The sequence below is a fragment of the Phyllostomus hastatus genome, unplaced genomic scaffold (genome assembly GCF_019186645.2).
Source record: "Phyllostomus hastatus isolate PE091 unplaced genomic scaffold, TTU_PhHast_1.1 phas_scaffold_501, whole genome shotgun sequence".
Classification (NCBI taxonomy): domain Eukaryota; kingdom Metazoa; phylum Chordata; class Mammalia; order Chiroptera; family Phyllostomidae; genus Phyllostomus; species Phyllostomus hastatus.
In genome coordinates this window covers 48,130,026-48,144,350 of record NW_025334033.1, presented here as the reverse complement: position 1 = coordinate 48,144,350, position 14,325 = coordinate 48,130,026, and the positions used below count along the sequence as shown (strand labels likewise).

The window sequence follows — 14,325 nt, the reverse complement described above, 5'->3', positions numbered from 1 at the left end:
AATTCAAGTATTATTATTTTTACTACTGTCGAGTTTCACAAGGGCACAATTAGAATATCTCTAATGCATTTCTGTATTTAATCATTTTCTTCTACACTAAGGACAAGATACATTTGCATAGCATAATAAACTGGTCTATATAATGGAAACAGCAGCTGTTAAGCATTTACTGCATGCCAGGCATTGTGCTGAGCATTTCACATGTAGTAACTCCTTGACTCCTCACCACAACCCTATGAGGCACAACGGATATTACTATCAACACGATGAACCATCAGGAAGCTGAGGCTTAAAGAAAGCAAGCAGCTTCCCTGGAGCCAGGCCTACAGTGGAGCCCATCTACTAACCAGTATGACTCCACGTCACTGTGTGAGATGAACTCCTATTTTAGAGTATTTTATTATAGTACTTTAAAGTACATTTCCTAAATTCCATCACTAACACCATTCTGCTGGGGGAAAAAAGAAGTTGGTGAAGAATTCATCAATACCTCCCAATTTATTGTGATAAAATCTATGTGTGGTTTATGTATAAGTACACGAATGGTAAGCAGTATTCTCTGTTTTGTTGACACACTTCAGAAGTACAGAATGTAAAGCAGAATAGATAGCCCAGAAAAATTGCTCCTAAATTGTGAGAAAGGATTGTTAACAATTAATGTAAAACAATTTTTTACCAGGTATTTTAGATGCTATATAAATCTTAAATAATGAGAACCAAAACATCCCTTCCCGCTACCTCCAAGTTTCCAAAAACCCTAAACAATAAAATGTGATGAAAATCACCTAAATGTAAATCCTCAATACATTTAAGGCAGTTTAGTTATGCTCTCATGTTTAATCTAAACACAGTAAGGCTCAAATAAAAATAGCCCCTACAATGCCTTCCTTTGGCAAAAAAATGTTTTTTAACAGCCCACAGACTATTATATTTATTCCATCAAACTGCATGGAAATTTTCAGTTCAGTGTTTGTTTCTTACTAACAGTCATGGTCTATTTGTTTGTTTTTAAAAAATAAGAACACAAATACCTGACTGGCATAGCTCAGTGGATTGAGCGTGGGCTGCAAACCAAAACATTGCAGGTTCAATTCCCAGCCAGGGCACATGCCTGGGTTACAGGCCATGGCCCCCAGCAACCACACATTGATGTCTGTGTCTGTCTGTCTGTCTGTCTGTCTGTCTCTCTCCCTATCTCTCCCTTCCCTCTCTAAAAATAAATAAATAAATCTTTAAAAAAAAGAATTTTACTTAAAACAAAAAGAACACAAATAAAACAAAAAAGTTGGAATCTGAAAAAATGAGGGCTCCCATTAGTCAAAGATCTGCACTGAGAAGCCATTCAGATCTTTCAAATAACTTTTCCTAAAAGACAAATCCACCTTACAATCCCTGTGAAAAGAAAATGACACTTTAAATACAAAGACATAAAAACTTACTATAGCTCTTGTACCTATTTTTTATTATTTACATTTCCACAATATTTTGAACGGCAATATTTTTCTTTCATAGCACATTCACTATAAAATTTATTTTCATGACAACTTTAAAAATTATGCTGCATCTGAAAACTCAGTGGTTTCTTGCACGTCGTGAATGTACATGATATGATTTGCGTGAGAAATCACTGAAAGCGAACCAGGCCTTTGATGAAGAAAACGACGATGTCCACGTCAAAGATGCAAGGGGTGGTTACAGTCACTTCAAATATAATTAGTTCTCAATACTTAGACTATTGATAGACTATTTTCTTTCTTAGTTTCAAAAGATCATGTTTTTACATTCTCATTAGAAATTAATCTTTGTTACAAGCTACTATACCCAAAGAAACAATAGAGTGTTTATCACAATATGGACTTTTAAAATACTCTGGGCAAAATTAGAATCCTTTAAGAAAAAAAAGCATGTCTTTGTATTTCAGAATGTTTGTACAAACAAAAAATTCAGCATAATTTTTAATATTGAATGTTATCACACCAACAGACTATGTAAGCTTTAAAACTAAAGATATAAGCTTGAAAAAAAAGGAATGGGGACGGAGGATAAAGAAGCTACAGTGCTAGCAACAAGTTTCATTCTTCTCATCCTAGTCAAGGACCAGATTCAAAAATAACCAGGACAGAATAAACAAGCTATTACAGACAGAAGGAAACCCCAAGAAACAACTCTGAAATAAATGAAATGGCCAAAGCATACTGATAATATAAAATCAGCTATCAAATTTATACAATTTCCCATAAATCTGAAATAAGCTATTACTTTAACCAAAATACTGTCACTGTTATCACAGAGAGCACCACATATCCATTAATAGATACTAAAGGCCAATAAAAACTACAAATATTGACTTAATAAACTTTAGGAAAAGTATAAAGTTACAGAAAAATAAATATTCTTAATGCCTAAAACCTAAGTAAGAAAAAATAAAACCAAGACACAGACATAAAAGCACCTCAAGTTTTCAAAGTACATGGAGCTACAGTACTACAGTATTTGGGGGAGATCTTTATAATAGGTCAGGTGATCTAATCCTGGAAGTTTGCTGCATGCACTTTCACTGCATGAAAGAGATAACTAAAAATGGTTTGGCGCCCCAATGAAATTGTCCATTTTGTTGTTGCTATTGTACAAAGAAGGAAAAAGACCAATTTTTATTATTCCTAATAAAATATTAACAGGTGGCAACTGGCTTAGAAAAAGGTGAATGCCATCAGGAATAAATTGATATATTCAAAGAATGCAACTGAAGAAATATTTTCTTGGTGTTCATACCAAAACTTTATCTAAGATAATCATTTCCTTCTTCATGGAAGAAAGTCTATTTCAATAACAGAGTGGAAGGGGAGTAATAGCAACACAAAGCATATTTCAGTAAGTAGCAGCAATAATTGTAGTGACTCGGGGAAATCTCTTCCTGTAATTTACTTACCTCCACTGACTGCATCTTGCTCTTCACCTTCAGGAAATGCAACCTGGCTTGGCAAGCTATTCCTAGATCGAGTGACTGTCTCTAACTGGGAAGCCCTTCCCAACAAAGATAGCTCATCTAGCACCTCTCCCTCTTTGGCCTCGAGGTCTGATTTTGAAGTGGTTAAGGGTTTTATACTTTCAGGTGCCATTAGCCTAGTGGAGTCATTCAAACATGCCACTGTGCCACTGTCCAGGCTCAGCACTCGGGCCCGGGTCTTGGCACTATTTGTGCTGGAAGTCCGACGTGTCGTCCGCTTTTTGCCAGTTCCTTCAGGACCCAAATGAGCTTTGTGTGTGTGCTCAGAGTCACTGCCCTTTTCTTTAGGGACGTGTTTGGTCTTCAGAGCAGTGTACCTGCCCTCGGGAGACTGGCACGAATGAGAGGTGGTGCTAGAAGAGCTATCACTGCTGAACTGGTGAGCAGACTGAACACTGGATGCTCTGCTCAAGTCACTTTGGTCACTGGAGTCCTCATCGTGACAGAATATAGCACTGTGGGGCTTGGTACCAGAAACACCTCGAAAGGAAACATAGTCCCTATGCCGACTTGAATCAAAACTGCTGGCTCGTTTTTTTCCTGTCCGTCTCCTGCCTGGCTTATGGGCAGAGGCTGTCCGGTGGATTAGGCTAGAGGATTTAGGTCGTACATCTCCTTCCTTTTGCTTTCCACCATCTTTCCCAACTTTTGAGTCCACTGAACCAGCGGACTTATTACTCTGCTCCTCTTTGCTTTCAGCAGCTTTCCCAAGTGGTTTGTCCCCCAGCGAAGTAAATTCATTTGCATGGGGGTTTTTATTGGCTTCTTCAGATGCAGAGGTGCTGAGGCCTCTCTGATTGTGCATATCATCAGAAGTATTAGACTCCTTGGCCTCTTGAACCCCACTATTTGTACTCACTTCCAAGACAGTCTTTTCACTACTAGTCCTCTTGTCACTGGTACCGCTACTCTGGTCCTCTGGGTCGGCACAGCACTCTTTTTTCCTACCACTTTTCTTTCCTACTTTAGGAGACTCCTCGTGCTCCGACAAGATGCTCTCTATGTGCGTGGAGCTGGTCTGCTCACTTTTATAGCTGCTGACAGTGCTGTTGGTGTCCCGGTCCGTTCCGCTGCAGTAGCTCTCTGTTGACCCACTGCTCCGTGTGCTCAGGCTCCTCAAGCTGTCCATGCTTTTGTCTGCTTTCAAAGGTTTGCTCTTCCCGCTTTTGGTAGGTGGCTGAGAAGTACTGTTTTTCAGCTCACCAACAAGCTGAAATTCCCCAGATAAACGAGAATGTTCCACCAAGGATTCTTTGGATCCAGAATGAGGTTTGGAAGATTCTAACTCACTAACCGGATCTAGCCCACGTCTTTGCTGATACAGAGGGAAGTCATTCAGTGAAGTATCTGGAAAAGCCACAGCAGAGCTAGAGGTCCGTGGCACACCTCGCGGCCGGTGATCTTTCCTGTACGAGTGTGAATGTAAAGGGACAAGAGAAGCTACTTCTGTGTCACAGGCACTGGACAGAGACTGATCAACATGGTGGTGGTGGTGGCTGTGACTTGGCAGGCTCACTTTGTCGCTACAGTCTCTTGGCAAGTCCTGGCCACAAGAGGATAAGGAAGGCTGAATGGAGATGAAGGAATCATTGGAGACCAGACGGAAGAGCTTCCGATCAGCTGCCAAATCTGTTTCAAACACATATTTGGAAATGTTAACCCAAATCCATGATCTCCTTTTCTACTGTTTAACAATGGAAAGAATTCAGAACATACAGTAAATCAAGTATAAACAATTTCCCAAGCCATTCACTAACAATTGGCCAGTCATTCCAAAGAGCTGGTTTCTATTTCACAGCTGCACAAGAAAGCAGTCTACTGATGGAATGAACTAATGGCCTCAGAAAAGGTTCTACAGATGATCAACAATAAGAGGCAACAAAGGACTGTATTTTAGATGGACCCAGATTTTTATGTGAGCTCTGTCTCTATCTCACTACCTGGGTAGCCCTGGATCACCTTTCTAAGCCTCTGCTTTCTCATCTACAAAGTGCAGCATCAACCTCACTGAGCAGGACCATGGGATAACTGAGATATAACCTACATTGCCTAGCACGGTGCCTGACACAGTTAATGGTAGCTATCATTATTTTATCTAACATAACACAAAAATCTTTTTTAAAAACTAATGATTATTTCACAAATCAACAAAAACCTAGGATCATCAGAAACAGAAAAAAAATCAAAAGGCTGACCAATACCCAAACAAGATATTATATTTTGATATTCATAATGACTAAAAGATTAAAACAATAATTATGTGGCAAAATATTACACTTTCTCATTTCACCGTTGATGGAACAATTACAAAATGCCTCATGAAAGAGATATATATCCCCTTATACCTATAAATCTATTCATTTAACCCTCCATTTAGGGCAGTGGATTAGTGACTAGAGTTACCACATATCCTGTGTATACAGATATAAGTATAAATAAATCCACCTACCTACCTACTTACACTGTAATTTTTCTTGAAACATAGCTTGACAACCAAATTGCCACAACAGCTTATTTTTAATACACTTTTGAGAAACAAGGTGGTTGAATCTGCTGTGAGTTCAATAAAAAGAAAAATTATTCTTATTTGTCATAACTCCTTAGAAAAAAAATACAATAGATTCTGTTGCAAGGAGGACTCTTCCCAGTAGAATTTCCACAATAAATGCAGAGTTCCCCTGAGATTAATATAAAATAAGAATAAATTATTAGAAATGTATACCTTTTAAAAAATCTAATCTAGATTAGATCTAAATAATTAAAAACTTAAGAGACAGTCTCTAGCATATATCACAGAAATTGTGATTCACAAATGAACTGTTAGGCTTTCTCTAATGTTTTAAAGTCCTTAGGGTAAGTAAAATCTGGGTTATTTGTCATCTATTGGAAACAACTGTCACTGTGCCTGGGGTCCTGTATTCTCTAAACACCAAATTTGCAAGTTAGCACTCTATTTACTTGTTGCAGTATGAAATTATAAAGTTATTGCTATAAACTCTATATTTCTAATAAGCAACTACAATATGGTGTGATACATTTCAAGGTTATGAATTTTATAGAACAAAACTGAACTGAACAAGTGGCTAAAGATCACCAATTCTAGTATACAACAAAAGACTTTTTTATGCTAACAATCAAAATCAACTCCCAAGACATTAATAAAGCAGAAATTTAAGTTCTTCATTTTAACAAAGTATATGTACACTTTAGTATATGTACTCTTTTCAACACTGCAAAATAAATATAGCATAAAAACCTTAACATTAGGTGGTTTCAGGAAACTTTTTAGCCAACATGCTTTCTTAGATATTTTTCTTTCTGGTAGTAATATACTCAAAGACAGGCTCAAATCAATGCAGAGAGATACTATTTTCCACATAATTAAACTTCTCTCCATGACTGCCACTAGTGGACTTCAGGGTAGGACACGCTCACATACTGCTCACAGCGGTACTAACTGGTGTAACCTTCTGGAAGGCAATCAGGCAATATGGCCAAACATACTCATCCATGATCGGTAATCTATTTCCAGGCATTGTTGCTAAAGGATAAAACCAAATATGTATATACACTTTAGCAAAAAATTATTCCTCTCATGTTCTTATTAAACTTCTTAAAACACACACAAAATATAAAAATCTCCCAAAAAAAAGGTTGAATAAATTATGGTATCTATTAATAATATCATGCACTAATATGCACTAAATTTTTTTTTCAGAAATTATGTAATAATCTGAGAAAATACTTAAGTGAAAAAGATGGCACTATATTACAATATTATTCCAATCTGTATAAGAGTTAAAAAGAATACTAAGGGGATGTATACATGTTTGTAGGAATATTAAAAGTAATATACCATATTTAGCCATAAAAAGGGATAAAGTCCTAATACATGCTACAACATGCCAACCAAAAGAAAAAGACACAAAAAGCCACACACGAGACAATTTCATTTAGATGAAATGTCCAGAATGGGCGAACGCAGAGACAGAAAACAGACCAGCGGCTGCCACGGGCTGGCTGAAGAAAGAAATGTGGAGTGTGATGGCTTCTTTTGGGGATAATAAAAAGATTTTGGAGTTGGATAGTGGTGATACGTATACAACCTTGAGAATATACTAAAAACTACTGAATTTTACACTTCAGAAGCGTGAATTTTATGGTATGTGAACTACATCACAATAAAAAATAAGAAAAAGTGACACACCAAAAAAGTATTAACAGTAGTTATGTCAGCGGCAGTAGTATAAATTATTTTGATACACAACTGTATTTTCTAGAATTAGCATATACTACTTTTATAAATAAAAATCACACTTTCTTCCCCTCTTCTGGATCATCCCCATCAATTATGTATCTAAAAAAGAGCTGTTACTTCTCCTTCATGTTCTTCCAAAATCCAAATCTCCCCTTTATCATCACTTCCCTTCCTATCACCTTATATTTCTGACTCATCTACATAAGTACAACAGAAGAGAAGTCTGCGCTCACGGTTTTCAATAATTTCCCTCTAATTCTCTCTTACATACATTCTAACCCCACTCCATTAAGATGCTTGTCAAAGTCTCAACAACCCTCTGCATGTTAAACCCAATGGTGGAGTCTCGGTCTGCTGACACTCGCCCGATCGGAAACATGTGAGAGGTGGCCATGATCCCTCTCCTGGAACACTGGCTACAACACCCCCAGCTTTCCTTCTGCCTCACAAATTGTTCTGCTCGGCCCCCTGGACTTACTCAGCTGGAGTGGTTCAGGGTGCAATCCTTGAAACTTTTCCCTTTTCTAACTTTAGTCTCTCCTTTCTGTAGAAAACTCATTTTTCTGGCCCCATGACTAAAATTCAGAAATACTTATAACTAGTTCCTACATCTTCCACCCAGCCCCCTATTCATATGGGGATGGGCCAAAGTTCTGATCTTGAGTTGAGAAATCATGGATGAATCTGGAGATGTAAATGGCAGACAATCTCTTCCTAGAAGTGAAAAAGAAGAGTACACATCTCCACCTGCTCAGTTTTCTCCCAATTATCCTCACTCATGCTGATAAAACAAGTGCCAGGTAATCAGCTAGCCAACTAACTAAAGATCAACCTCCTGTAAATCCAAACCACCAGGAGAAACAGAACCCCAATGGATATTTAAGCCAGAATGGACAATTGCCACTAGGTGGTGCCAAACTACAGCCAAGACTGAGCCAGGCTATCTCGTGTCCAAACTGGCTAACCACGCAGGCTTGCCCTGTTAGTTCATGAACGTCATGATAACACAACCCTACAACTGACATGACTGAACTTTATAATATTTACATACTGAAAATTCCTCATTTTAAAATCTGAACCCGGGCTTCTTAACTGAAACCCAGATCTAGATAATTATCTAATTATTGCTACTTAGAGGTCTATCAGCATCTCATACCTGATTGCCCCGAACTGAACTCCCTATCTCCCCCTCCCTGCTCTCCCTACCCCTAAATCTGCTCCTTCTCAGTCTTCCCCCTTTCAGTCAACAGGAACTCCACCCTCCTCAGTGCTTACCCCCAAACCTCAGAGTCATCCATGACTACAATTTCTCTCACAACATATCCAAATCCATCCGCATCGACATATCCTCTCATTAGTATCTTCTACAGTCAGACTTACTTCTCAATACCCTAATCCGTGTCCTGAATTATTGCAATAATCCACTAACTGAACTACCTGCTTCAGCCTTTGCCCCTTAATATATTCTCAACATAGGAGTCAGGTGACCCTGTTAAAATATAACAGATCATGCATGACACTCATCTGTGCAAAACTTTTAGCAGTTCCTGATCTCACTGGAAACTAAAACCAAAATCTTTAAAATGGCTTACAAGACTACAAATTGTCCCCTCACTCACTCCACACCAACCACACTATTTCTCAAGGCTGACAGGCCTGTTCCTACTTAAGGACTTTCGGAGGGAGCCCCCTTCCCCTCAAATATCTTGATAACTCACTCTTCACCTCCTTGGTGTCTTTGGTCTCAGTGAGGCTTTCCCTCAACCACTCTATGGAAACTTTCAATTCCCCAGCCCCAGCACCTCCCCGTCCTCTGTCTCTATTACTGTATATAATTATACATATTCTAGCATAGTTCCACACAAATAGTATGGAAGTTACATGAGGGTAGAAATTTTTATCTTTTGCTCGCTGATTTATTTCCAGTACTCAGAGTGGTATTCAACATGTAATGAGTACTAGATAATGTTACATGTTAACTATGTGAGAAAACGTTATCTAGTAAAAACAAGTTATAAACCTACATGAAAGGAGAATAGTACAGCATTAAAAGTATAACTCAAAACTAGATTTCAGTTATAGGACTGCCATTCTTTAGCTGTATGACTTTGGTCAAGTTTCTTTTAAGTTCTCTCTAGGCCAGGGGTGTCAAACTCATTTTCACCGGGGACCACATCAGCCTCGAGGTTGCCTTCAAAGGGCTGAATGTAATTGTAGGACTGTGTAAATGTAACTACTCCTTCACAGTTAAGCGAGAGCTCAGCACCGCCGCCAGGTAGAAACAAGGTGCCAGGCCAGATAAAACAAGGTGGAGGGCTGGATTTGGCCCTCGGGCCTTGTGTTTGCCGCCTGTGCTCTAAGCCATGATATGTTCATCTGTAAAGTGAGAATAATAACAGTATTAACATTAAATGCTTACAGTAAAGATTAACTGGGTGAGTGCACATAAAAGCTGAAAAGAAGACCTACACCAGGGGTTAAAAACTAAGGCCTGTAGAAACCACGTAACACAGCCATGCCCCCTCATTTATGTGTTACTTGTGGCCCCTTTCACTCTACAACACAGAGCTGAGTAGTTGCAAGAGACCTTTCAGCCTAAAAGGCTGTCTGTTTATAGAAAAAGTTTATTGACCCCTAACCTAGATAACAGTATGCACTCAGTAAATGTTAGACATCATTATCTATGTCAATAAGTATCTGCAAGGGTAGGTCTGTGTGTATTAATTCTTAACCTGCCACACTACAAAATTCTCACTTGTGCATGGTGCTTTCTAGATATAAAGTAAAAAGATATATGACCCCTAAATGGACGAGGCCCTCTGAGATCAATGACTAGTTTTTCAGACATTTTGATACTTAAACATTAGAGAAAGGAAAATGTAATTCTCAAACCAATGAATTTATCTTTACATGAGAAAACAGATAGTTCTCATAACATACAGTATGTTTAAGAGTATTGGGTGGGGGAACAGGTTGGCAGGGGTAGTCCACAAAAGCGAATCAACAATGGGGTACTACAAATCTAACAAAGCAGGGTTACAGTGATAAAATTCCAACTATCAGAAACAAAATACAGTTGTTAGAACTGAACCGGTATTAGTGGGAAAATGTCACAATTTAGTGATCTACTTGTAACTCCATAAATAAGTTTCGTAATTATTTACAGGAAATGTATCAGCCTGCCTGCCCACCAAACATCGCAGACAGGCTGATAACAACAACAGGCTGGGACTAGGGAGACGATTTCCTGTCTCCCTGATAATAACCTGGGACAGTCTCCACTTGAAAATCAGAATGACATATGCATCCTTTCATGTCTGAGTAAAGATCAAACATGAATATGTGGCAGTCCTTTAAAAAACTAACTCCAAGAAAATCCAAAAATGCTCATTTATAATGGAGTTGAATAAGGAGGGGGGAAAATCACTTAAATCCAAAATTTCTATCAAAAATCTACTTACAGGAGACAGGCACCACACTGGGGGCAAACGTAGAGTTTCTCAGAAATTCCAACGGCAAGTTATTTCTCATAAAACATAGTGTTAGATAAGATATGAAGCAGTTGGCATTTAGAGATCTTACTGAATGGAAAAAACAGGTTCACATAAGCAAGATGCTTTGACCAGCTACAGGAACAGCAGGCTCTTATCTCCCATCTCATGCTCACCCTAGGGCACACGCTCATAAAATTTCTCTCTTCATGCTTAGTTTGCAGCACATGTCCAACTGAATTCTGGACAGCTAAAAGTACTTATAGCACTGTATTACTAGTAAATAATTTTATTTTAATCTTTTTTAAAAACACATATTAAATTATTAAATCGTCTGCCAAAATGTGAGCAGCATACTCCTGGTCACCTCACTCTGTATGTAATGTCACTGTGAGGCATAATGTTCTTACCTTGTTCTTCACTTCCTTCCTTACAAAGACTAGAGCTCTGGCCCAGACTTAAACTGATATCGTCAGAAGTCTTAGCAGTGTCTGTATCTCCTACAAAGCAAAGACAAACGTGTGAAAACACTGTATTAGAAGTAACGACTCTACAGTATGTCATAACAAGGAAGGGCATCAAGGAGTATAGCGAATATCTACTGTCTCAGTTTGCTACACACCATATTAGTGTACTGTATCTACTAAAGCAGCAGACTATCAGGCCACACAACTATCCTGACAGCACTGTAAGCAAAATAATACAGAAAGCGTCACAGTGTTAGCTAATAAACCTCTGATCATGTAACCAAAGATCATGTAATAACTTGAATCAACATAAATTTCTTTCCCAGGTAATATTAGTTAGCTAAAAAACTATAGGGAAAAAATGACATAATTTATCTGAAGTAAGTGCACAAAATAAAAGGCATATATCAAATGTATAGAAAAACATTTACCTCTTTTTAGTATTTCATTTGCAGCTAATTTAAAGATTCCACATTAAATGACTCAGTTTTCCCTGAACCTCACTAAAACTCACAAAAAAAAGTATTTTCCCTCGAGGCAGGGAAGTTTCTTTATAGATCAAAATGTACAATCCATGCAATCCAATGAAAATGGTCAAATACTTTTGTGAAATTTGGGTGATGAAAAGGAAACAATATAAATGAAGTAGCCTTTAATATAAGATACATAATTTTATCTACAAAATAATTTCAAGAACAATTTTTCATTACATGTGAATATAAAATGCTCAGTTATCTATATTTATTACACCTAAAAATGAAATGGAAAGTCAGAGACGACTTTCAAGTTAGATCACATCTACCTTTAATAGTTGCTGCTGTTCCAAGACGAGAGGAGCCAGATCCAATCTGAAAACATGACATGAAACAAGAAAAACTAATTAAAGTGCTAGCTCTGTCATTACCAATGTACACTAGCAAGATAGTCAAATGCAATTATGATGTTATCAAAGCATAGTATCAGTCACTTTTATCAGGAGGAAAAGGTGCCACTCAGGCATTTTTACAGCAGAGCTACAGACCTGCCTGCCAGGGCACACACTGTGTCTACATCACAGATGTGCCAGGACACGGAGTCCCTGAGTCCATCTACGTGCTCAGGACTCCTGCAGCCCCCAGGGAGGGTGCCTCCCACCTTGAACAATTTATTTTACACTATTATTACCACTTTTCATGCTTCACCATGACATGTTCATGTTATAAACAAAAGCCAAATCAGGTGTTGAGTCTATCTGAAATAAATTTAGACTTGTCAGGAGATATAAAGGGAACGTTCTGAGGACAAAACAATATATGCAACAAAAAGAAACCTAAATCTTCAACTGTCAAATTGTGAACGAATCAATATGCAATTTCCTCAGGTGCAGACAAAAAAGTAACTACTACTGCAAACTGCTATAACATGTTTAGAAAGAATGAAAAACTAAGGCATCTGTGAAAAATGAATTAAAAACTCATTTACTAGAAAACGAAACAGAAAACTAAAATCTACTGAACTTTTAGTGCTTATACTAAAGATGGTATAACACTTCCCTAAAATTGCACAGCCATCATTTATTATACTACTATAAAAATTATATAAGCAGCCCCGGCTGGTGTAGCTCAGTGGATTGAGAGCGGGCCTGAGAACCAAGGGTTGCCAGTCTGATTCCCAGTCAGGGCACACGCCTGGGTTGCAGGCCAGGTCCCCAGTAGGGCATGCATGACTGGCAACCACACATTGATGTTTCTCTCCCTCCCTTCCCCTCTCTCTAAAAAAACAAAGAAGTAAATAAAGTATTTTAAAACAATTATATAAACAAATACCACAAATTCCACAACTTCAGGAAACAATATAACAACATGATAGTGACTAAGTCTTAGTAAATCTTTCTATAATCTGTTTTCAAGGGTGTCAAGAAGAAAACGCTCATGCAAATTTAACATCTTAAAATAAAATTTAAAACTTTCCAATGTTATTTTATATTTTAGTAAATCTAGCCTTTCACTGATTCAGTGGAAAATACACAATAAGAAACTTGCTCAAAATATAAGTAAATATTGAACTGGAAAGGACATGGCCGATATTCTTGATCTGGATGGCAATTAAATTGGTGTGTGTTTATGTATATAGTATGTGTGTGTGTAAAAATCCACTGAGCTGTACACTTAAGGTATGTATACAATGCTCTATCAAATTTACATGGCAGTAAAAATAAGCACACAAACATGTTAAAAATACCAATAAATTTTTGATATAGGCAATAAAAATGAGCTTTGCAATATTTTAAACTGTTTTTAAGCTCTATGCAAAGGAAAAAATTATACTTAATGTGAAAACTCAGTTAAAAATAGAATATTAACAAAAGGTATTAATAAACAGTAAAAATTATTAATAAGCAAGATAAACCCAAACACCAAATGACTATTGCAGACAGGAGAATTCCCAAGACCTCTATCAAGAGGAAAGGAAAAGGCAAAATAATATCATACAGGTTTCTACCTGGTTACTTGGATCCAGGCCAGCATAAGAATTTCTTGAACTGCAACCCACTGGTGGTGTGGCCTCTCGAATGAACTCAGACATTTCAATCCCTCCACCAGGATCGCTGTTGAAAAAAACAAGTAAGAGAAACTGCCATTATTCCATCACTGATGGTTTCCTTTTTGTTATTTTTTTTCAAAGTAAAGAAGTTCTGATTTTTAGTAGAGCAAATGACAAAAAAAATGAACACTCTTCATTTATAAGTCTGATAATTTGAACTATTTTATAATCACATCACTACTTGAAAATATTTTTTAAAACTCTCCCAAACTGTCTACACTCAATTCAGCATTAGAAACTGACCTTAATTAGAATTACAGTATACTAAATATGGCACATATTTTATGATATGGGCCATATGCACACTATAGCAAAGAAGTTATTTCTTTTGCTTCCTACAAGCAAAGACAAATCAGTCACTGTAAATACAGAAAGTAGCCCTGGCTAGTATGTCTCAGTAGATTGAGTGCTGGCCTGCAAACCAAAGAGTCACCGGTTCGATTCCCAGTCAGGGCACATGCCTGGGTTACAGACCAGGTCCCCAATAGTGGGCATCAAAAAGGCAACCACACACTAATG

General features: G+C 37.6%; 1 protein-coding gene across 6 annotated transcripts in view; it reads right to left on the bottom strand.

The window, feature by feature from the left end:
- Positions 1–14,325, bottom strand: part of PCNX1 (pecanex 1) — a 123,829-nt gene that overhangs the window by 81,893 nt on the left and 27,611 nt on the right. For all 6 annotated transcript variants that reach the window (XM_045823012.1, XM_045823013.1, XM_045823016.1 and 3 more), the window contains exons 3-6: positions 13,705–13,810; positions 12,026–12,071; positions 11,167–11,256; positions 2,930–4,636 (exon numbers count right to left, since the gene is read on the bottom strand). In XM_045823012.1, the coding sequence (XP_045678968.1) occupies positions 2,930–4,636; positions 11,167–11,256; positions 12,026–12,071; positions 13,705–13,810 (1,949 nt within the window). The remainder of the gene's footprint in view (positions 1–2,929; positions 4,637–11,166; positions 11,257–12,025; positions 12,072–13,704; positions 13,811–14,325) is intronic.